Below are 24,389 nucleotides of genomic sequence, written 5' to 3' on the forward strand. Positions count from 1 at the left end.
TCAGTGCTCTTCAGAAGTGGCAGTTGGGTTTTTTGGTCTTTTTTTCTAATCTTTTTGTCCATAATTTGCCCCAACTGCGCATGTATGCAGTTGTTTTTAGTCCCTTATACTCTTTATTTTGTTGCTCGAGAAGATGTTTGTCCAGGTGCAAGCACTGCAGCATTGCAGCAAAGGGTCCCTGGTCCCAGCCTGTCTCAGTACTACCCAAAGCAATTTACAGATTCAGTGCAACCCCTATCAAAATACCAATGACATTTTCACAGAAATAGAACAAAATCTTAAAATTCATATGGAACCACAAAAGACCCTGTAATGGAAAACCCTCAGTCTTTGACTTTATGTATAGGGAAAAAGCCAGCTCTTCCCTACTTTCTTTCTTGTGTGTCTCCTTTACCTTCACAGAAAACACTTCACTTCAGACACTTTTGGACACCAAATACGTGGAGGTTTTTCCACTCACCAAGCAATTCTCTGCAGCACCAGCTGCATGTCCTGCAATTTTACTCAGTTATGACACTGTCTACCCAGAGGTAGTATCAGATCCCATAGGTTAAGACTCAGTCACACAGGATGTCCCACCATACACACTTCAGACACCAGTCGCAAGCCCAGGTTGGACTTCAGATGCCAGTCTCGAGTCCAGCTTGTTACCTGTACCTCTGAATTACTTGCTATAAATCAGAGGTGCCCACGACCCCGTCTACAGGTTTGATTAATTTGCTAGAGTGGTTCACAGAACTCAGGAAAAGTTTACTTACATTTACTGGTTTCTTATGAAAGGCTATAGTAAAGGATATAGATGACCATCCAGGTGGAAAGGATGCATAGGGCAAGGTATGTGGGAAGCGGTGTGGAGCTTCCATGCCCTCCCTGGGTACCCGCTCTCACAGCATCTCCATGTGTTCACCAACCTGGAAGCTGTCCAAACACTGTATTTCTAGGAAGGCTTTATCATGTCAGCATGTTAGATCATTAACTCCATTTTCAGCCCTTCTCTCTTCTCAAGAGCATGGGAGGTGGGGTTGAAAATTCCAATCTTATAAGATTAGCTTGGCCTTTCTGGTGACCAGCCCGCATCCAGGAGCCCACCCAGAGTTACCTCAATAGAGGAAAAGACACTCCTATCACCTAGGAAACTACAAGGGCTTTAGGAACTCTGTGTCAAGAACAGAGGTCAAAGACCAATATTTGAAAAAGAGATGTTCCTAGTGTTCTTATCACTTAGGAAATTATAAGGGTTTATAAGTAGCTCTGTGCCAGGAACCAGAGACAGACCAAATATATATTTTCTATTATCTCACAGACTCTAAATAGCCAAAGTGATCTTGAGAAAAAGAAGAGCAAAGCTGGAGGCATTACAGTCCCTGCTTATAAACTATATTACAAGGCTCTAGTAATCAAATAATATGGTATTGGCATAAAAACAGACACATCAGTGGAACAGAACAGATAGCCCAGAAATAAACCCATTCACATGTGGTTAATTAACTTATGACAAAGAGGCAAGGATATACAGTGGAGAAAAGGCAGTCTCTTCAATAGATGGTTTTGGAAAAGTTAGACAGCCACATTCAAAAGAATAAAACCAGACTATCTTATACCATACAAAAAAGTTAACTCAAAATGGATTAAAGACTTGAATCTAGGACCTGAAACTGTAAAAGAGAGTGGCATCCTCCTAGAAGAAACCACAGGCGGTAAGCTTCTTGACATCAGTCTTGGTAATGATTATTTGGATTCAACACCAAAAGCAATGGCAACAAAAGCAAAAATTAACAGATTGGACTATTTCAAACTAAAAAGTTTCTGCGCAGCAAAGGAAACCGTCAGCAAAATGAAAGGGCAACTTACTGAATAGGAGAAAATATTTGCAAATCATATATCGGGTAAGAGGTTAATATCCAAAATATAAAGACCTCATACAACTCAATAGCAAAAAACAATCCAGTTAAAAAATGGGCAGAAGCTCTAAATAGACATTTTTTCCAGAGAAGACATATAGACGGCCAACAGGCACATTAAAGGTTCTCAACATTACTAATCATCAGAAAAATGCAAATCAAAATCACAGTGAGATATCACCTCACACTGGTCAGAATGGCCATCATCAAAAAGTCTACAAATAATAAATGCTGGAGAGGACATGGAGAAAAGGGAACCCTCCTACACTGTTGGTGGGAATGTAAATTGGTGCAGCTACTATGGAAAATAATATGGAGTTTCCTCAAAAACTTTTAAATAGAACTATCATGTGATCCAGCCATTCCACTTCTGTGTACTTATCCAAAGAAAACGGAAACACTAATTCGAAAAGACACATGCATTCCTGTGTTCATTGTAGCGTTATTTACAATTGCCAAGATATGGAAACAACCTGTGTCCATCGACAGGTGCATGGATAAAGAAGATGTGGTGTATACACACACACAAATGGAATACTCTTAGCCATAAAAAAGAATGGAATCTTGCCATTTGTGACAACATGGATGGACCTGACGGCGTTATGCTAAGTGAAATAAGTCAGAGAAAGAGAAATACCATATGATTTCACTTATATGTGGAATCAAACAAAACCAAGCTCATAGGTACAGAGAACAGATTGGTAGTTGCCAGAGAGGCAGGTTAAAGGGGGTCAAAAGGCACAAACTTCCAGGTATAAAATAAGTAAGTCATGGGGATGTGATTGAAGTACAGCATGGTGACAGTAGTTAATAATACTTTACTGCATAGAGAGTAAATCTTGAAAGTTCTCAGCATAAGAAAAATACTTCATTACTATGTATGATGACGATGGTAACTAGACTTACTATGGTGATCATTTTGCAGTGTGTACAAATATCGAATCATTTGTTGTACACCTGAAAGTAATATAATGTTATATGTCAATTATACCTCAGTGAAAGAATTAGCATTTCTATATGTTGACTACTCACCACATATTGGGTGTGGCAGTGCTGTGTCACACGAGGAAAGTGAGGCTCCCATGGCTCACTGACGTGCACAGCATCCTGCAGGAGGTGTCTGCACATAGGTCCGCCTGACCTCCGAGCGTGTGCTTTCCCATGGCCACCGTGTGTGTTCACAGAGCACCACCAGCAGGGTCACGTGGGGAGAGCATCGTGTAAAATGAAGAATCTAGAACTTGGCTCTCAGCCCTGACGTGTAGTCCCTGAAGGTCAGTTTCTTGCCCTTGAAGTGATTGACTTTAATTTAAAGACTCTCTCAGATTGTTTCAGCTCTAAAATCTCTGCATAGCAGATACGGCAACAGGCATCACTGTCCACCAGGGAGTCCTTACATGGAAGCTGTAGCCCCTGTGTCCTCCTGTACATACCCAGTTGAGCTTCATAAGGACTGGAGCATGGTAGGAATAAAGGAAGACGATGTTCTGGGGGACATGGAAGAGGCATGAACCTTCCAGGGACCCCGGCGGAGAGGGGATAGAAGCAGCAGCCCCTGAAGGGGACACATTTCAGAGGCCAAGTCCAGACAGGGCATTGGCAAATTCAGGCTGATTCAAAGCAAAACGAGATGGGATAGAACTTAAGCCCAGTAGTGTCAAAGAAATGCCTGTCTTTTTTTTTTTTTTTTTTTCTCTGTATGAGGGCCTCTCACTGTTGTGGCCTCTCCCATTGCGGAGCACAGGCTCCGGACGCGCAGGCTCAGCGGCCGTGGCTCACGGGCCTAGCCGCTCCGCGAAACATGGGATCCTCCCGGACCGGGGCACGAACTCGTGTCCCCTGCATCGGCAGGCCGACTCCCAACCACTGCGCCACCAGGGAAGCCCAGAAATGCCTATCTTTACTTTACAGTTGGGACTCAAGGAAGTGTGATTAAATATAACTAGTTATTAACTCATTTAGTTCTGTACTGGACAAATTGTTCCCATGGCCACAGCATCTACATTAGAAGGGGGGAAAAAAACTATAAAGAAAACAAAGACTTGGAAGGAAGCAGACAGTCTGTGAATGAAGAACCATCTCAGGGGTCACAGGCTCATGTCACATATGTACTGTAGCCATGAACACATCCTACCACCACCAGGGTGAAGGGGAAGAACTCTCCTCCCCTCTTGTACCTGTAGCTTGAGATCCCCATTGCCGTTGAGCCTTGAAGACTTTTTTTTTTTTCAATTTCGGAGATTCTTCCAGTGTCCACTGTACCTATATATGTCTGAATATAAACAATGTTTGGGGAGGCCAGGGAGGAAGGGACAGCTCAGTTGGCCCCAGACTGCACTCGTTTCCTGAGCCTGCTGCACTCCTTGCCTGGTGGGGTCAGGTGAGGAGGCAGGGCTCCTGGATCAGCTATGTCACTGACCAGCCAAGCATTAGGCAGGTGACCCCAGGAGGCTGATTTTGTGTCCTTGAGCTGAGGGAGAGCCACCACCCTTATTATGATCCCTGGCATGCACCATGGCTGGCCTCTGTGGCTAATGATTTGGAGGTTACAAATGTGTGTTTCTCCAGCGTGATTTAAATTCTCACTTGATGGTCCGCTTAATGTAAATGAAGTAAGTGTACAGTGAAATGAAACCACAATCTCAGGGTATCACTTTGCTTCACAGGCCTCCGTTAGGGAACATTTCCAGGCACACAGTTGTTAAGTGTAGCTTGATTTTTTGCTTGTCAAGTGATCAAAATAATTGTTGAAAAACACAAAACAAACTCCAAGTAAAACATAACCCTCCTACAGGTTGCAGTTCCGTTCACAATCATCAAATCTATCCTAGAAATGCCTTGAAATGTGCCTCCGATCGGGAGGAGAACAAGCCTTACAAGCTTTATGGTGGGTAGTGATGCCTGCTACCATATCAGGAATGCACAGATTTTAGAGATGAGAGAAGCTGAAAGAACCTTTAAATTCAGTTAATCACTTCAAGGGCAACAAGCTTTAAGGCTGGATAAGATGTTTTCTTTGGTGACACAGAGGTTGCCAAAGCCTTGAAAGCTAGCTTTCTCATCATCCCAGTGACAAATGACAGTCTCATCACTCAGTGTCCTTCACCAGTGAGGGGCCTCTTCTGTTAGCAAATGCCTACAATGGAGATTATATATATATTTTTTAAATAAATTTATTTATTTATTTTTGGCTGCGTTGGGTCTTCGTTGCTGTGCACGGGCTTTTCTCTAGTTGCAGTGAGAGGGGGCTACTCTTCGTTGTGGTGCGTGGGCTTGTCATTGCTGTGGCTCCACTCGTTGCGGAGCACGGGCTTTAGGGGCGCGGCTTCAGTAGTTGTGGCATGTGGGCTCAGTAGTTGTGGCTCGCGGGCTCTAGAGCACAGGCTCAGTAGTTGTGGTGCAAGGGCTTAGTTGCTCCGTGGCATGTGGGATCTTCCTGGACCAGGGCTCGAACCCGTGTCCCCTGCATTGGCAGGTGGATTCTTAACCACTGTGCCACCAGAGAAGTCCTGGAGATTATATTTTTAAAGGAAAGAGCTGATGAGGCATTCAGCTTAATTTATTTGTAACGTTTAAAATTATTTCCTTGTATTCTTCTAGTTTAATTGACATTTTTTTCAAACCACTGTTTCATTATGTGGTGAGATAGAAGAAGAGGAGGTAAAAAATTTTTCATGTTTTTATGGTAATCAATTACTCTTAGCTCTTTGTTTTAATTGGCTCTCCTAACATTTTCCTATTGCTTTTTTACCCTGTACACTTCCTTTAGATTCAACTTTCCATTAACCTTTTAAGCCCAACTCCTTATTCACTTGACTGATCTTGGGAAGTAGCCATGTGGATAGAGCAGAGGCCCAGGCTGTCTGTGATGACGGTGTCTCCCAGTCCTGCTGTGTGTGTGCATCCTCCACACACCTGGCGCAGATCCTGATTAGGAGCACAGTGTGCTGGTGTCACAGGTGCTGCCTCTCTCAGGGTCTGGCAGTGACTTGTCAGGGTTAGGGCCTGAAGATGCTGTGAGAAGCCTTCTTTGAAACTCCAGAGAAGGTTCCTATTCATTTGTGTTATTGAGACAAAGGCAGATTTTGTGAGGCTTTCTCATCTTTTGACAAATATTCATATGAATTAATTGGTTAAATAACTAGAGTTTTCAGTCTTTCTACGCACTCTATACCAAAGGACAGCAAACTCTGGCCAAAGGACCAAAACCTCTTGCTGCTTCTTAATAACGTGATGTTGGCGCACAGCCACATCCATTTCTTTATGTATCAACTGTGGCTGCTTTTCACACTGTATGGAACGGCAGGGCTGAATAGTTGTGACAGAGACATACGGCAAGAAAACCTAAAATATTGACTTTGTGGGCTTCTAAGAAGTTTGCTGACCCTGCACCAGACTAAAAGAATCTATCATTTTGTTTTCTTTAGAGAAGTAATGGATACATATGGGGATGGAGGGCAATATCACAAAGTCCAAATAGTATAATAAAATAAAAAGTCTCCCCTGCACCATTTTTTAAAGTTGAAGTATAGTTGATTTACAATGTAGTGTTAGTTTCAGGTGTACAGCAAAGTGATTTGGTGCTCTGTGTGTGTGTATGTGTGTGTGTGTGTGTATATGTGTATACACACACACACACATATACTTTTTCAGTTTCTTTTTCATTATAGTTTATTACAAGATATTAAATATAATTCCCTGTTGTTTATCTATTTTATATATAGCAGTTTGTTTCTGCTAATCCAAAACTCCTAATTTATCCCTTCCCCCCACTTCCCCCTTTGGTAACCACAGTTTGTTTTCTATGTCTGTGAGTCTGTTTCTGTTTTATAAATAAGTTCATTTGTATCATTTTTTTTTTAGATTCCACATATAAGTGATGTCATATGGTATTTGTCTTTCTCTGTCTGACTTACTTCACTTAGTATGATCATCTCTAGGTCCATCTGTGTTGCTGCAAGTGGCATTGTAGCTTTAAAAACTTCACTTAAAACATGTGTCTCTTGATTTGTCAACTTTAGGTAATATTGTGTCCTCTCATTGAAGATGAGGCTGTTAACATAGTTAATCTTCCTTTGGTTTCCACTGCCCTCTCCTCTCCCCATTTTTGCTGGCTCTTTTATTACGTTTACACTGCAAATTATAATGGGCTATGATTTGTCTCCCAGTTGGTGATAAAAACAGAAGAATGAACATTTATAATATTATGAATATTAGATACTATTTAACCATTAGCATGAACCTGAAGAGAAGGAAATATAATCCTAGGATTAACACTTTGCTTCTTAAAGGAGAACCTTGTAAGCATTCAAATCCAAAGGGTTTGTTTTCTTTTAGCCTCTTATAAGTCATGGTCCGCTGCTTCTGCTTCTTATTTTCCCTGTCATTGTCTTAGATTCCATTTACATTTTCCTGGAGTAACTCCTCGAGTAATTTTCTTTTTCATATAGCACATGTGGGCAGTAAACTTTGAGTTCTTATGTGCTCTCCAAATGTCTGCTTTTGTCCTCGAGGGTTAGCTCTGTTTGTTCATCTTGGTCATGGCATTTGTAGTCCTCAGCTTTGTGACACTGTCTGGTGGTTGGGATGGTGAGATGAAGAGCTGCTGCGGCTTCCTTCTGCCAGCGTGGGTGTGCTGATCTGTTCCTCGGAAGGGCTCCCTGTGCTAGGAGATTCTATCAATACATGAGGAGAGTCCCTGGGAGGTTCATGAGCTGGGAACAGACTGGCCACCCAGGGATTTGACTGACCTCACTCTGAGTCTGAAGAACTTGAGTGTCTGCCATCCTGGGCAGCAGTACCCCTCCTTGTTTGGCTTTCTTTTTTGGTAGGGGGGATTGTTGGGATTTTTGACCTGTGAGTCTATTAATTGTGGAAAAAGCACATAACATACAATTTACCATCTTAACCATTTTTAAGTGTACAGTACAGTAGTGTTAACAATATGCACATTGTTGTTCAGCAGATCTCTAGAGCTTTCTTATCTTGCAAAACTGAAACTCTCTACCTTCTTTTTAAATGGCTGAATAATATTCCCCCATATGTATATGCCACAATTTCTTTATCCATTCATCCACTCATGGACTAGGTTGCTTCTACTTCTTGGCTATTGTGAGTAAGTGCTGCAGTGAACATGGGTATGCAAATATCTCTTAAACATCCTATTTTCTTTTCTTTCTTTCCTTTTTTTTTTTGGAATATATACCCAGAAGTGGGATTGCTGTATCATATTGTAATTCTATTTTTAGCTTCCATACTGTTTTCTGTAGCAGCTGCCTAATTACTTTGGCTAGAATTTCCAGTAAGAGAGGTCATCCTTGCCTGTTCATGATCTTAGAGGAAAAGCTTTGAGCTCTTCACCATTGAGTGTGTTGTTAGCTATGGGCTTTTCATATATGGGCTTTATTATGTTGAGGTACTTTCCTTATTTTCTTCTTGTTGATTGTATTTATCATGAAAGGAAGTTGAATTTTGTCAAATGCTTTTTCTTCGTTGATTGAAATGATCATGTTTTTTTCTTCATTCTGTTAATGTGTTATATAACATTGATTCCTTTTCATATGTTGTACCATCCTTGCATTCCAGAAATAAAAACTACTTGGCTATGGTGTATAATCCTTTCAGTGTGCTGCTGAATTCACTTTGCTAGCATTTTGTTGAGGATTTTGGCATCAATATTCATCAGGGATATTGGTCTGTAGTTTTCTTTTCTTGTAGTAAGTTTGTCTGGTTTGGGTATTAAAGTAATGCTGACTTCAGAGAATGAAATGAATTTGGAAGTGCTCCCTTATCTTCAATATTTTGTGGGGAGAGTTTGAGAAGGATTGGTGTTAATTTCTCTTTATATATTTGGTAGAATTCTCAAGTGAGGACATCTGGTTCTGGGCTTTCTGCTAGGAGATTTTTTATTACTGATTAATCTTCTTACTAGTTCTGTATCTATTCAGACTTTTTATTTGTTCATGATTCAGTCTTTGTAGTTCGTATGTTTTTAGAAGTTTATCCGTTTTTTTTCTAGGTTATCCAATTTGTTGGCATATGATTGTTCATAGTAGTCTCTTACAATCCTTATTATTTCTGGCATCAGTTATAATGTCTACCCTTTCATTTCTGATTTTTGTTATTTGAGCCTTTTTTTTCTTTTTTAGTCAAGCTAAGAGTTTGTTGATTTGTTGGTCTTCAAAAAAACCAACTCTTAGTTTCATTGATTTTATTTCTATTGCTTTTTGTTTTCTAATTCATTTATTTCCGCTCTAATCTTTTTTTTAATCAATTTATTTATTTTATTTATTTATTTTTGGCTGTGTTGAGTCTTCATTGCTGCATGCAGCCTTTCTCTAGTTGCGGCGAGTGGGGACTGCTCTTTGTTGTAGTGCGCGGGCTTCTCATTGCAGTGGCTTCTCTTGTTGCAGAGCACGGTCTCTAGGCACACAGGCTTCAGTAGTTGTGGCATGCGGCTCAGAAATTGTGGCTTGCGGGCTCTAGAGTGTGGGCTCAGTAGTTGTGGCACACAGGCTTAGTTGCTCTGCAGCATGTGGGATCTTCCCAGACCAGGGATGTCCCCTGCATTGACAGGTGGATCCTTAACCACTGCACCACCAGGGAAGTCCCTCTACTCTTTATTATTTCCTTCCTTCTGATAACTTTGGGTTTAGTTTGTTCTTCTTTTTCTAGTCCCTTGAGATATAAAGTGGGTTGCTGATTTGAGATATGTCTTCCTTTTTAATGAAGGCGTTTAAGACAATAACTTTCCCTCTTAGTTCTGCTTTTGCTGAATCCCGTAAGTGTCGGTATATTGTTTTCATTTTCATTTATGTCAAAAATTTTCTAATTTCCCTTTTGATTTCTTCTTTGGTCCATTGGTTGTTGAAGAGTTTGTTGTTTAATTTTCACTTATTTAATTTTTCAGTTTTCATTTTGCTGTTGATTTCTAGTCTCATTCCATTGTTGTCTAAAAAGATAATTGATATGATTGCAATGTTCTTAAATTTGTTAAGATGTGTTTTGTAGCCTAATAGGTGATCTATCCTAGAGAATATTTCATGTGTGCTTTAGAAGAATGTGCATTCTGCTCTTGTTGAGTGGAGAATTCTGTCCATGTCTGTTATGTACAGTTGATCTATAGTGTTCTTCAAGTCCTCTATTTCCTTATTGATCTTCTGTGTGGCTGCTCTATCCATTATTGAGAGTGGGGTATTTAACTCTCCTACTATTATTGCATTATTGTCTACTTTTTCCTTCAGTTCCGTCAATTTTTGCTTCATATATGTGGGTACTCCAATGTTAACAATATATAATTATTGGTGGTGAATTGACCCTTTGTCATTGTATAATGCGCTTGTCTCTTATCTCAGTCTTTTAAAGTCTATTTTGTCTGATACAAGATCGCCACTTCTGCTTCCTTTCTTTTTATTTTTTCGTTACCATTTGCATGTAATATCTTTTTCTGTCCTTTCACTTTTATCCTGCATGTGTTCTTACATCTAAAGTGAGTCTCTTATAGATAGCATTTAGTTGGATCTTGTTTTTTGGGGGTTGTTTTTTTTTTTTTTTTTGCGGTATGCGGGCCTCTCACTGTTGTGGCCTCTCCCGTTGCGGAGCACAGGCTCCAGACGCGGAGGCTCAGCGACCATGGCTCACGGGCCCAGCCGCTCCGCGGCATGTGGGATCTTCCCGGGCCGGGTCACGAACCCGTGTCCCCTGCGTTGGCAGGCAGACTCTCAACCACTGTGCCAGGGAAGTCCTGGATCTTATTTTTTTAATCCACTCAGCTTCTCATGTCTTTTGATCAGGGAATATAATCTATTTACATTTAAAGTAACTACTGGTAGTAACAAAATTATTATTGCAATTTTATTCATTTTTTCTGTATATCTTATAGTTATTTTGTCCTTTGCCTCTCTTGATGTACTCCTTTGTGTTTTTTTTCGTAGTGACTTGTTTTTGATTTCTTTCTCATTTTTCTTTTATGTGTTTTCTGTAGGTATTTCTTTGTGGTTATCATGGAGAGTACATAAAACATCTTATAGTATATATAGTAATCTATTTTAAAATAATAGAAACTTCAGTCATGTACAAAATGTCTACTCTTTTACATCTCCCCTCCAATTTGTTATTGATGTCACAAATTACACAATTTTATAGTTATAGTTATTTTTATGAATTTATCCTTTAAATTCTATACCAGAATGAAAAGTGATATACGCACCACCATTACTGTGTACTGTATTTGTCTATTTATTTACCTTCACCAGAAAGCTTTATAATTTTATATGCTTTTGTGTTGTTGTCTGGCATTCTTTCCTTTCAGCTTAATGGACTCCCTTTAATATTTCTTGTAAGGCAGATGTGGTGGTCATGAATTCCCTTAGCTTTTGTTTATCTGGAAAGGTCTTTATTTCTCTTTCATTTTTGAAGGACAGTTTTGCTGGATATAGTATTCTTGGTTGGCAGGGTTTTTCTTTTAGCCCTTTGAATGTATCATCTTACTCCCTTCTGGCCTATATTTTTTTCTGCTAAGAACTCTTCTCATAATCTTACGGTAGCTCCCTTGTACATGATGTGACACAGTCTTGCTACTTTCAAGATTCTCTCTTTGTCCTTTGATGGTTTGATTACAGTGTATCTCAGTATGGGGTTCTTTGGGTTCATCTGAGTTGGAGTCTTTTGAGTTTCTTGAATTTGGATGTCCAATTCATTCCTCACATTTGGGAAGGTTTGGACCGTTATTTCTTCAAATAAGCTCTCTCCCTCTTTCTCTCTCTTCTCTTTCTGAGATTCCCATAACGCATATATTGGTAATACTTGCTGATGTCATTAAGTATCTTGAGCTTTCTTCGTCTTTCTTGATTCGTTTTTCTTTTTGCTCTTCTGACTCAGTAATTTCAGGTGACCTGTCTTAGAGTTCAAGGATTCTTTCTTTTGCTTGAACAAGTTTGATGCTGAACCCATATAGTGAACTTCTCAATTCAGTTATTGCATTCTTCAGTTCCAGAATTTGTTTAGTTCTTTTTTTTTTTTTATAGTTTCTATCTTTTTGTTGGTATTTTCATTTTGTTCACACATCATTTTCCTGATTTCGGTTACTTGTCTGTGTTCTCTTATAATTCACTGAGCTTCTTTAAGATGATTGTTTTGCATTCTTTGTCATGTACTTCGTAGATTTCTGTTTCTTTAGGGTCTTTTTTTGAGATTTATTACTTTCCTTTATTGTGTCATATTTCTGTTTGTTAGTGTTCCTTGTTATTTTTTTGCTGAGATTTGGGCATTTGAAAAAACAGCCATCTCTCCCAGTCTTCACAAACTAGCTTCATACAGGCAAAGACCTCCATCAGTCAGCCCAGCTAGAGATTCTGGGAATGTCTCAAACATTCTGGAGATGTGTCTTTTCTAGGCTTGTGCATGTATTTTCCCAAGTAGGGAAGTCTGCTGGCTTCTTTTTTGGGAGTTTGTGATCTCTTCCTCCCTCTGGTCTCTGTCTTCAGTACTGCAGGTTCTCTGGTATTTCAGCAATCTCTCCTTTGTTTTTATTGGCCCCCCAGGCATCCACAGTATGCAGGATCCTCTCCAGTGCCCTGAGTCTAATGAGACAGAAACCAGTTCCTAGGGAAGTCCCTTGAAAAGATGGAACGTACATTGAAAGTATGTTACACGTCTCTATTCACAAGTTGGGTGTTTTCTCCCAGTTGTGCTGAGCTGTGCCAGCTTGGAGGAAAGGTTATCATAGGTGAAATCCAACAGCTTTTCTTACTCACTCATTCTAAAGCAGCTGTTTTTAGCTTTGTGCTTCCCTAGAGTACTGTAGCTTCTTAGCTGTTTTCTGAAGTTCTCATGAAGGCTTTTTGGACTGTATGTTGTTCTTAAGTCAGTGTCTCTGTGGGGGAAAAAGGTTTGGGACTTCCTATCCTGTCATACAGTTGACATCACTCTGGTCTCCAAGTCTTTAAATAAGAGTCTGGTACGACCTTAGGCTCAGCTTCTCTCTTGGGCCTGGCAACCCCACACAAGGAACTCTCCCAGAAGATCACATGCTTTCTTTAAAGGGCAGTTTTTCGGCTTTAGTGCAAGAGTAGAACTTGCAGTCAGTCTGTTATAAGGTGGCATGAGAAAGGGCTTCCTGTGGCCCCAGCTTTTCTGAAGGTAGTTCTTTAAAGTGTTCACTTTGGTGCTGACTCCCTGCCCCAATCCTTTCCTTTTGTGGGGTTGAATCTGACATCTTCTTCTGAGGCTCCTTTGGGAGGACCTGCCTTTGTCTCAGGAGACTTGAGCAGCACTTTCTACTCCATAAGTTCTATATTCAGAAGTTCTGGAAAATTCTCTTGTTTTCCAGTCTTGTTCTTTTTAGACTATATTTCTGTCATTTCAGGGGACCCTGGGGAGGTAGAAGAAGTACATGTGCATGCTTGATCTACCATCTTAAAATGAAAATCCCTGATTTTTTTTTTCCTTAAGAGCCTAATTCCATAATTTTTTTCAATCTCAGCTTCATTAATCATTTCTTATTAATTGGTACTTCACATTTCGTTTGTCCGATAATCAGCAGAGGATGCTTTTGTGAAGGACTTTTCTTTTATTCAGTGAGCTCTGAATGGAAAGAGGTAATGTGGCAGACCTACCACTGTAGAAATCAAATTAACTTTTCAGAATTCCATGAATTCAACTCTAATTTGCATATTCTATTTCAGAAGAGACAGGGTTGGGGACACACTGCTACAAACACAGCTGTTACTGTTGATCGTATCATGAATTTTCTAGTTTTTTAAAATAAAAGGGTTCCTCTCACTCTCTGTGCACCTGGCACGAGACTCCCAAGAGTCTGACAGCCGTGCAGTGACCACAGGTGAGCGACTCAGTGATGGTGGAGTGGGCAGTACTTTACCGCTGGCACCAGAAAACACGTAGCTTCTGAGTGTCAGTTTTCTCTGGTCCCGTTCTTTTTCCCTTTCCCAACCAAGACACCCTATAATCATTACCTGAACTATATTGTCATGGGTAGCCAACTTCTTCGTATTTATTAGTTTAAAAATTCTGCCCATCTCCCCACCCCACCCCTCACTGTTTCTCTTCTCCTTTACTTTGTTTAGGATAAATTTTGTGAGTTTCACTCTAAAGGAAGATCGTTGGTGAAGAATCACAATCATGGCCCATAAAATGTCTTCTCTTTTCATAAAGAGGCTATGAAAAGCCAACCCAGCTATTCATTTTGAGTGTGTTTTTCTTCAAATCTGAGCACATTTGTATTTTATCTTAGGCTTTCTCTTATTTATGAAAACAAGTAAAAATAGCTAAAATTCTTTTCACAATTTTTTTCCTCTGTTCAGTTAGTGTAAAGTAGTTCCCAGCCTTGAAACAGATTTTCTGTATGAAAAATATAAGCGAGATTTTAAAAATTAATCTTTTGAAGCACGGTGCTATAAATGTTATTTAGGTTTCTAGGCTAGACTACAAAAGCTTATTTAAATCCATCATGATGCTCAACTTGAATTCTGGATCCTGGGTACAAGAACCCACTAAGAAGAAAGAGGGGGGTAATGTATCCCTTCCTGATCATTCAGACAATGTTGGTTCCTCTGCTTCTCTTTACCCCTCTTCCTTGAAGCTGCTACCCTGTGTTGCCTTCCCCGCCCCACTCCCAAGGTCTCAAGGTTACTGGGGAGGGGGAATACAGAGAGAGAGTGTTTGCTAACGCCAGCTAATTAATTAACAGGTATCTGTGAATAGTGATGCTTCTTAACCCTGCCAGAATATTTTCCCTTTTTAAAGATGGTGTGTGTTACGCCACATAAACCTAAAATTGGTGAAACTTCTGAGAGTGTAGCAAAGTGGGGGGAAAAAATCAGTGTGACGAGGTTTTGATAGGTAAGGTGGGAGAAGGCCACCACTGAAGCTGTCTGGCCCTGCATCCTTGTGCTCAGTCATTTGCAGAATGTGTGATTGCTTTTGCCAGCTTCTTGGACTCCCGATTAAAAGCCAGACTCTCTGAGCTGCAGTTTGTTTGGTCTGGGTCTGTTTACTGGGCATGTGGGCAGTGGTGGCCAGGTGGGTTAGGAGCCTGGCAGGGCACGTGTAGTTCGTTTTTTAAATGAGTGGAATCCCTGCGTTCTTTTTCACATAAGTGTTTTTTACCCCATACAAACTAATGCGTGTCTGTTAACGACTAAAGATAAAGAGGTTGCCCAAAGTGCTACCATCCAAACAAAATTTCATTGTGAAGATGTTGATATTTCTTCCAATCTAGTTAAGAAAGTTGGCATTTTTATTTTGTTCTCTGAGACACTTTTTTCTTTCTGCTGAAGATTACGATTATCTGTTTTGAGGAAAGGATATTTAATGATGATTTGCGATTAACTCTGTGAAAGAAAAGTGAGAACGCGATGTGTAATTCCCACCTCTCCTTCCTCATTTTTAAGTATTGAATTGCATATTCTAAGCAATAAATGTGTTTTAAAATTCTTAAGTCTCAAATTAGTGCCCTTAAATGCTTCTGTCCCTCGTGGTCAGCTCTCTCTCCTCGACAGGGACCACCTCAGACCCCCTGTTTCTGGCTAAGCCCCTCCCTGGCCCAGCAGCCTGGCTCTGTGCCTTGGAACTTCTTCCAGGAGCTTCACCTTTGGCCATTCTCTTGGTTCCATCCCCAAAGCATCTCAACATGTTTAGGACTTATACCTTTAAAGAACAAACACCTGGCCAGCACAGGTCTCTGTCCAGGTGCCCCCTCGTCCCTCACCCCTCCTTTGCAGGAAGACTCTCTGAACCCTGTGGTCGGCACCTCCCTCCTCCAGCCTTGCCTGCCAGTCCCTTCCCAGCCCACTGAGTCCTGCTTCTGCGACCACTCAGCCGAAGCCACTCCCACCAGGGTCACCAGAGGCCTCCGGGTGGATAAACCTATATGTTCTCCCTCAGGCTTCATGTACTTGACCCTCCGACACCCTCCTTGACTGGCTTCTTTCTCTCCCCTTTGCTTCTGAAACTCCAGAACCTCCTAGATTTCTGCCAGTTGCCACCTGCTGCTTATCAGGCTTCTTGCTGGCCCCTCTCCCTCGCTCATCATGCATGTTTCGGTTCCCCCACTTCCATCCTCTGCCATCGTCTTGCCATCTCGTCTTTCCTCTCTCTCACCACACAGCCTTGCAAATCTCGTCCACTCCCATGGCTTTATCTGCCACTTACACACATGCAGCAGTGACCCAAATCTGCCTCCTTGACTCCGCTACCGTACTGCGTGCTGGACGTGTCCACTTAGACACTCCACAGACATCTGAAAATCCACAGCCCGCGCAGACCCCTTCTCCCCTCTGGCCTGCCCCCCGTCCTGTGCTTCTCAGTTCAGTGCATGAGTCATGGCGGTCTGGCGAGTCTGCTGCTAACGAGCCCTCCAGTCACTCCTGGAGCTTCAGCCCCACTGCTCTAACGCACACTCAGGCCACCCTGCTCACTTGCCTGCACTTCCACACTCGTCTACGCCCCTTGCCACAGACAGAGAAATCTGATTGAGTCATTCCTGTGTACATGCTTTCAGCGCCTCCTCTGCTGCCTGTGTGCCCGGGCTCCTGGTTGCCTCTGCAGCCCCTCTCTTTTCAGCCCCCATCCCTTTGTCCGTTTGCCCTGTCTCTGGAAGCACTTCAACCCCCTCTCCTTGCCTGGCTAACTCCTTCTCATCCATCATGTCTCTGTTCAAACTTATTTCTTCAGCAAGCCCTCTCTGACCTGCTGGTCCAAGCGCTCGTGGTCTCATGTGTGTACCCTGCCAGTAACACTCCCGCGTGGCGTTGTGATGGCCTGTCCTTACCCATCTCCCCACCTAGACTGTGCACCAGGACATCAGCGCTTTCGCTGCAGTGGCAAGCACAGCAGTCATGAATGGAGCAATGGACACAGGGCTACTGCCCTGCTGGCTTCTGGTGGCGTGGGAACCAGTGAAGAGTGCCGGCTCTGCAGCTTGCGGGGCTCTTCAAGGAGCGTGACCCTGGGGTTGTTACGTGGGACGTGAAAAGCTTGAAATAAGCAGGTCTACTAGGAACTTTTTTGCAAGTGTAGTTCCAAAGAAAATGATTTCTCTCCATATGGGCTTTTAAAAGCATTTATTATAGAATATTTGGGGGGAAGTAAAGCATAGAGAACCACTCATAAAAGCTCGTTGCTGCATAAGTGTTTTAACCATGTTAAAATGACTTCCTGTTTTAACTAAAACTGTCTAATGAATACCAACGTTTTTTCAATTCAAGAGAGCTTTATGAACATTTCCTATGGAAACTATGAGCACCGAGGTCTGTGGCAGCCTTGCCCAGTCACCCAGCAGCCAGTCCTGGTTCCCAAAGAAGAGTTGACACATCTTACAGGTCCCCTGTCAGGGCAGTGCTTGACAGGGTCTCCTTTCTCAATAATTCCTCCCGAGACTCCAGAGAAGAGAAAATGGGGACAGATTTGCTAAGAGAGATGGGATGGGGCCAGTGACCAGGTCACGGTGGGGCTCTGGCAACTTGAGGACACACAGTTTCTGAAAAATACGGATTTCTTTCCATTCACTAATTTGTTTATTTCTTGTCTAACAATTCTACTGAAGAGGTTAAGTCTTATATAAAGTGATATCTCAGTGCTCCAGTGGAATGAAATAATGACAGTATAGCTCTTTCTAAATTATTCATTTGTTCTTTGTTGATTATCTCCAGGTTCCTGTTAATTCAGTTCACTTAGTTCAGAATTATAACACATGATGTCATCTGTTTTCTCTTCTTGTTTTCACACTGTAGACACCTAATCAGTATCTTCCAGTGCCTGACTGCCCATCCCTGGTCCGCTCCAGATCTCCTGCTAATACCAGGCAGTGCCTGGCCTTCCCTGGGGTTCTGCCGGTTTTCAAGTTTTTGTATTGAATTATTGCTTGTTCCGGCACGATGCTGATTTCCTTCATTATCTCATGCTTCTCCCAGGAGATGTCCACATGTTATTTATCCTTTATCCCCCTTTTGAAAATATCACAGTAAGGAATTCACTTATTTTTTTTCAGCTGTCTTCCTTTTCTGTCAATAATTCAATGCAACGTTTCTTACAGCCTGTTCCATCTCCTTCACTGGTTTTCTTAATGCCTTTTAATTATTTCCTACCTTTAAAATGTATTATCCAGCCTTTAATATTTAGTAATTCGTGCTGTCATCAAAGAGGCAACTTTAAGGATCATTCAGCTTCCTGTGGGTCTTGATCCTGGGTCACAGGATGGAGGCAGAATTAGAGAAACATTGAGTCGAGGCTGTGCATCTGAGGAGCAGGCTTACCAGGGGAAGCAGTCCTGTTGGCTTATTTCTGCAGAGAAAGAAGCATAATTATAAACCTCATATTATTATGTTAGAAAACCTCTGTATGGTGTTGGTGTAGAAGGGAAATAAAATAGCCAGGTTCTAAGTTTCCCATGTTATAAAGGGTACGTTTTACATAATATAAAGGATACACTCTACATTTCTGTATGCATTTCTGCCTCACAATATGTGGAGTCCGCAACACAAGGTAGCACCTTACAGTCGATCAACTCATCAATATTTATTGATTGTCATTTCATGAAAGAAACTGCACCAGACACTACTGGGGATGCAGAGGATACAAGGCACCAAAAGGCACATGCACGTTCCACGTAACTCAGCCTGAACTACAGCACAGGGGAGGATGTTGTTACACAAAGAGCAGCGTTTGGCTCTGCACACGTTGCACACTGAATACATTGGGGATTAAGACATGCATTAAAAAAAGCATTTGGTGGGAGACTTCTCAGAATAAACTTTATTTTTCACTGAGAGTAGCATATGGTATCATTTTAAGGGAATAACTGATTTTAAAAGAATAAAGCAAAGTAAGTCCATAATTCTTGAATGGGCCACAGTGGGATGGATTAAATATAACTCATGGACCTGTTTGATCTGTGATACATCACAGGCCAGTAATTAGAAGTGACCCAAGATTAACGAGAAGGATCACGGTGTTGAGGTGCTAATTTGTCTCCTCGCCCACATGGTCTAATGTGTCCCTGTAACGTGTGCTCTTGTTTTCAGCACGCACTCCTGGCTTTGAAGTTCATCCTTGCATTTGCCATACCTGATAAGCCACGGCATATCCAGATGAAACTGGCCAGATTGGAATTTGAATCTTTGGAGGCACTCAAGCAGCAGGTAAGGGCAACTGTCCTGAAAATAAAAATGTATTTCTTTAGCAAATGCCAGGAAACATAAGTCAGAGAACTCACTCTCAGCTTTTACTTCAGCCTTGAAGTTACCAGTTTAAATAAGTATAGAAGATTCCAGTTTTTTAATTTTTACTTATTTATCTTATTTTTGGCTGCGTTGGGTCTTCGTTGCTGTACGTGGGCTTTCTCGAATTGCGGCGAGCGGGGCCTACTCTTCGTTGCGGTGCGCGGGCTTCTCATTGCGGTGGCTTCTCTTGTTGTGGAGCACAGGTTCTAGGCGCGCATGCTTCAGTAGTTGTGGCACATGGGCTCAGTAGTTGTGGCTCATGGGCTCTAGAGCACAGGCTTAGTAGTTGTGGCTCACAGGCTTAGTTGCTCCGCAGCATGTGGGATCTTCCCACACCAGGGCTCGGACCTGTGTCCCCTGCATTGGCAGGCGGATTCTTAACCACTGTGCCACCAGGGAAGTCCCTCAGTTGTGTTTATTTTTTTTAATTTTTATTTCATATTGGAGTATAGTTGATTTACAATGTTGTTTGTTTTAGGTGTACAGCAACCTGATTCAGTTACACATATCCATATAGCTATTCTTTTTCAGATTCTTTTCCCATTTAGGTTATTACAGAATATTGAGCAGAGTTCTCTGTGCTATACAGTAGGTCCTTGTTGGTTATGTATTTTAAATATAGTAGTGTGTATATGTCAATCCCCAAACTCCCAATTTATCCCTCCACCTACCTTTCCCCTTTCGTAACCATAAATTTGTTTTCTAAATCTGTGAGTCTGTTTCTGTTTTGTAAATAAGTTCATTTGTATCATTTTTTTTTTTGGATTCTGCATATAAGTGAGATCATATCTTTGTCTTTCTCTGACTTACTTGACTTAGTATGATAATCTCCAGGTCCATGCATGTTGCTGCAAATGGCATTATTTAATTCTTTTAATTGCTGAGTGATATTCCATTGTATATATGGACCACATCTTCTTTATCCATTCATCTTTCAGTGGACATTTTGGCTGTTTCCATGTTTTGGCTATTGTAAATAGTGCTGCTATGAACACAGGAGTGTGTGTGTATCTTTTTTAAAAATTAATTAATTTTTGGCTGCATTAGGTCTTTGTTGCTGCGCGTGGGCTTTCTTTAGTTGTGGCGAGCGGGTGCTACTCTTCGTTGTGGTGCACAGGCTTCTCATTGCGGTGGCTGCTCTTGTTGCGGAGCACGGGCTCTAGGCGCGCGGGCTCAGTAGTTGTGGCACACAGGCTTAGTTGCTCTGCAGCATGTGGGATCTTCCCACACCAGGGCTTGAACCCGTGCCCCCTGCATTGGCAGGCAGATTCTTAACCACTGCGCCACCAGGGAAGCCCCTGTTTATAGGCTTTTTGCTGATGGCCATTCTGACCGGTATGAGGTGATATCTCGTTGTAGTTTTGATTTGCATTTCTCTAATAATTAGCGATGTTGAGCATCTTTTCATGTGTCTCTTGGCCATCTGTATGTCTTCTTTGGAGAAATGTCTATTTAGGTCTTCTGCCCATTTTTTGATTGGGTTGTTTGTCTTTTTAGAGAAGATTCCAGTTTAGGATGGCATAACAAAACCAAATTCCTAATAATATGAGCAACAAATAGGTTTAAAGAACTAACCTAAGCAAAACAAAAATATTCAAGCAATGTTAAACGAAGACTAGAGCTGGCATTCAGCAAAAGAACCAGACAGAGATTTCCAAGAATCTCCCTGGGGCAGGTCCACAGTTCCCAAGTCTACCTTCTACAGAAACATTAGGGGAGGAGAAGTGAGGAGTTGGAATCCTGAATAATATCTCACAGAGCACGAGAGAGAACGGGAGAGTGTGGGCAGAAGCAGCAAAAAATGCCGTGGAGGTAGAATCCTCTTCCTGATGATTTACACATTCTACCAAAGGGTCCCCCCACCCCTGCCCCCAAAAGAAAGAGAGGATTTAAAAAGCCATGCTGGAGTTCACCATTTTGGTGATTTTCTACCTGTAACAGAACGAGAGTCGGGAGACAAAAGATCCCTAGATGCCCAGAGCTGGTCATCTGCTGTCATACATAGGAAGTTAACGAATGAGAAAATCAGTAAGGCAGAGTCATCTGAGGGGACAAGCTCTGGGTCCAGGACCTCTCTGACCCACGCAGTCCTGTATGCTTCCAAACCACCTTTTACAGGAATTTTTCCTTTTATATTCGGGGAATTGGGAGAAAAAAAAACCTTGAAGAGGACCCACCCAAGCCAACCTTCTGATAGAAGCCCGGGCTCCAAGGGTGGTGCTCCAGATAGGGGAACCCCACATCGGGGCAGAACCTGACCCTGATTAGGTGGGGTGAGCCCAGCAGAATAAGACTTGTGATCAGAGTACAGAGAAGAGGGAGAACCCCGGGTCCACCGCATTGGCTGTTCTGATGTTTGTCACAGTGGGTGAGAAGACTGAATTAGCTGTTTCCTAACTGTAGGGCCTGTGGGCTCTGGGCCTGTGGGCTCACCAGTGTGTTTGTCTCTTAGATGGAAACGCAGCATCATGGTCAGTAGTGAAACACCAGCAACATTCACAACAGTGTCAGGAGACCCATTATCACTACTGACTGTTTAGCATGGTTCTGGAGGCGTAATCAATGTAGTTACACAAGAGGAAGAGATAAGTTCAAGGAACCCGGAAGAGGCAACGTTATCATTACTTGAAGATTATAAGATTATGTGTCTAAAAGTCACAAGATAAATTCTTACAACAACAGGAAAATTTGAAAAGAAGCAGGTTGTAAAGTTTGTCTAAAATCATCTGTTTCCTTTCAAAAAAATAGTAACCAGTTTGAGAATATTATTGAGAGAAAAGTCCCATTTACAGAAGAAACCAAAATAAAATCTGTAGGTGGTAATTTATGAAAACTATGTGGATAATCAATGTGAAGAATACTTTTTAAACTCTACTGGGATCAAAAGATTCAATCTTGTGAAAATGTAATGCCAAGTCAAATATATAGAAATAAACATTTGAGAATAGCAAGGAGACTTCTGAAAAAGAAGGAAAACGAGGCCTCTAGCTCTGCCGTATTAAAGTGTATTTTGAATAATTCAATCGTCATGGTAATTAAGTCCATTTTGAATGAGGGGAGAAATGGACAGGTCAGTGGAATAGATCAGAGATTCCATAAATGGACCCAAATAAAAATAGGACTTTATGGGAAAAGTGATGTTTTATGTCAGTAGGAAAAAAGAAAGATTGTTTGTTACATGGTTTGATGATGACAAACAGTTGTTTGGGAAAATTATTACACTTGATTCGACCTCATTTCTTATGTACCTCTCTCCCCTCCACCCAACAAAGTTCAGATGGTTGAGAAATTGAAACGTAAAAAACTTAAACCATAAAAGGTCTATTAAAAAGCATGGGTACTTCTTCCAGTGGGAAATGCCTTTCTAATCAGGACACAAATCCCCGAATTTATAAAGGAAAATATTGATACAGTAAGATACAAGAAAATTTTAAACTTCTGTACCACAGAAAAAAAAAGAAAATTGAAAAGATAAATTGGACAAACTGGGGAAATAATGTGCTCAGCTCTCACTTGGAGGAGAGGGCAGAGAGGTAGGATGGATGGGGAGGTTCCAAACAGTCTAACGTTCCTTAGACTCTGCGAGGAACACAGACTGTTATGAGGGCCTCAATGTTGAGATTCTCAGCTTAGATGAGTCCTCTTTCCTGAACATAACCTCCTGAGCGCGCTCGGGCGTCCTGCTGGTCCCTCCTGGCTGTCCGTGGCCACACCTCCTCACCTCTCACAAGGATCCTTCTTCCACATTGCAGAAGGAAACCACACCTCTCACCGTTTGGAACCCTACCATGTGCCTTGTCCCCAGAGTTAGCCCCCCAACCAAGTAACAGAACCTTTCAAAATGGAGGTGTCGGGCTAAGCTGCATTCGATAAAGGCACCCCAATCTCCTGCCCTCCATCCCCTTAAGAAATGCATTTCCAAAACATAGCTAGAAATTTATGTTCAATGTTTATCAAAATGTGTACTCTGTTTATATAATTATTATCATTTATGCACCAGTAATAATTGTAATGATCAGTCAGTCCAGAAGAAGATTTTAAATACCTATCGTGACACTTCTGGTCATAGGGAATTTTAAAGGCTTCTTAAGTTTCAATTTTGAGCATCTGATGATTGCAGCAAAGTATTAGAAAGAGATTGATGAAGACTTTCAAGCAAAACAAAAATTTATTAAGTTAAGATTCTTTGGGAGAAGTGGAAAGAAAATATTACTTCAAAGAAGAAAAAGAAGGAAAACCAAAATTTTTACTATTAATTCAGAGCGTGTTCATGTATCTTTTGAATGGGTGATGGTGGATATCGCGTCACTATAATGTTCAGCACTTCTTGGGTATCTTTAAAAGAGTGACCTCATAGTTTATTTTTAAGTGTCAATATTCACAGCATGCTAGAAAATATATTTTTGCAACTATTTAATTTATGATGAAAATTTTAGATGTCAACTTAAAATCGTGTGGGAGGGCATTTGGCATCCAGAAACTTTAAGGGTTATGTAAGCAAAAAAAAGATTTTTTAATTGAACAGCATTGTCTCTGGAAGAGTTTTGGTAAATCAGGTTTCTCCACTGATTACATTTCTAGTGAGGTTTTAGAGATTGGGGCAGGCTGGCCATGTACACACCTTCGCTCCAGGTCAAGGCAAGATCTTGCTTCCTGTTAGGAAAGCTGTCCTCTCCTCTCACTCAGGATTTCACCCTGCCATGTATTTGTCTAAAAAGCAAAGGGTCTTTCTCGATGTTGGATATGACTAACGTGTCTCTTGTTACTAAACACGTTTACCTGAAAGTCCTACTTCAGAGCTGTCATGTTTGCTTTGGAGGGACTGGTGGATATTAGTGTTTACTATGGATGTGACTAAATAACCTCCCAAGTCATCTCAGCTCCTAGATTCCCGTATCTTCAGATACACCCCACCTGACAGTAAAGCAAAGTCCAAGGTCGACGACAAGTTTTGTTTATGGTCATCTTCACTGGGAAATGAAACATTAACCAAAATTCTATCTTATCTTATATAAAAAAATCTAAGTGATCGTAAGTCTCTTTGGGGTGTTTTCTCCTGAGGACACAGATGTGATTCTCTGATTGACATCCCCTTCTAAGAAAACGTGATTTTGGTGCCCATTTTGCTGTTAAGGTTCTGGTGGGACAGAGATGTCCAATACGTGTCCACTCAGTATATTTATCAAATGCCTCCATAGAAGGGTGTTCCTGGCTTGCGCTAATAGGTGACTTAAATTTGTGCACATGCAGC

The 24,389-nt window shown here is 41.4% G+C and overlaps 1 protein-coding gene across 3 annotated transcripts in view; it reads left to right on the forward strand.

Moving 5' to 3' along the window:
• The window catches only part of ANO10 (anoctamin 10), a 223,956-nt gene that overhangs the window by 148,208 nt on the left and 51,359 nt on the right, over positions 1–24,389 (forward strand). For all 3 annotated transcript variants that reach the window (XM_067753884.1, XM_067753885.1, XM_067753886.1), the window contains one exon: positions 18,941–19,057. In XM_067753884.1, the coding sequence (XP_067609985.1) occupies positions 18,941–19,057 (117 nt within the window). The remainder of the gene's footprint in view (positions 1–18,940; positions 19,058–24,389) is intronic.

This window comes from Pseudorca crassidens, chromosome 10, assembly GCF_039906515.1.
Source record: "Pseudorca crassidens isolate mPseCra1 chromosome 10, mPseCra1.hap1, whole genome shotgun sequence".
In the NCBI taxonomy this organism is placed as follows: domain Eukaryota; kingdom Metazoa; phylum Chordata; class Mammalia; order Artiodactyla; family Delphinidae; genus Pseudorca; species Pseudorca crassidens.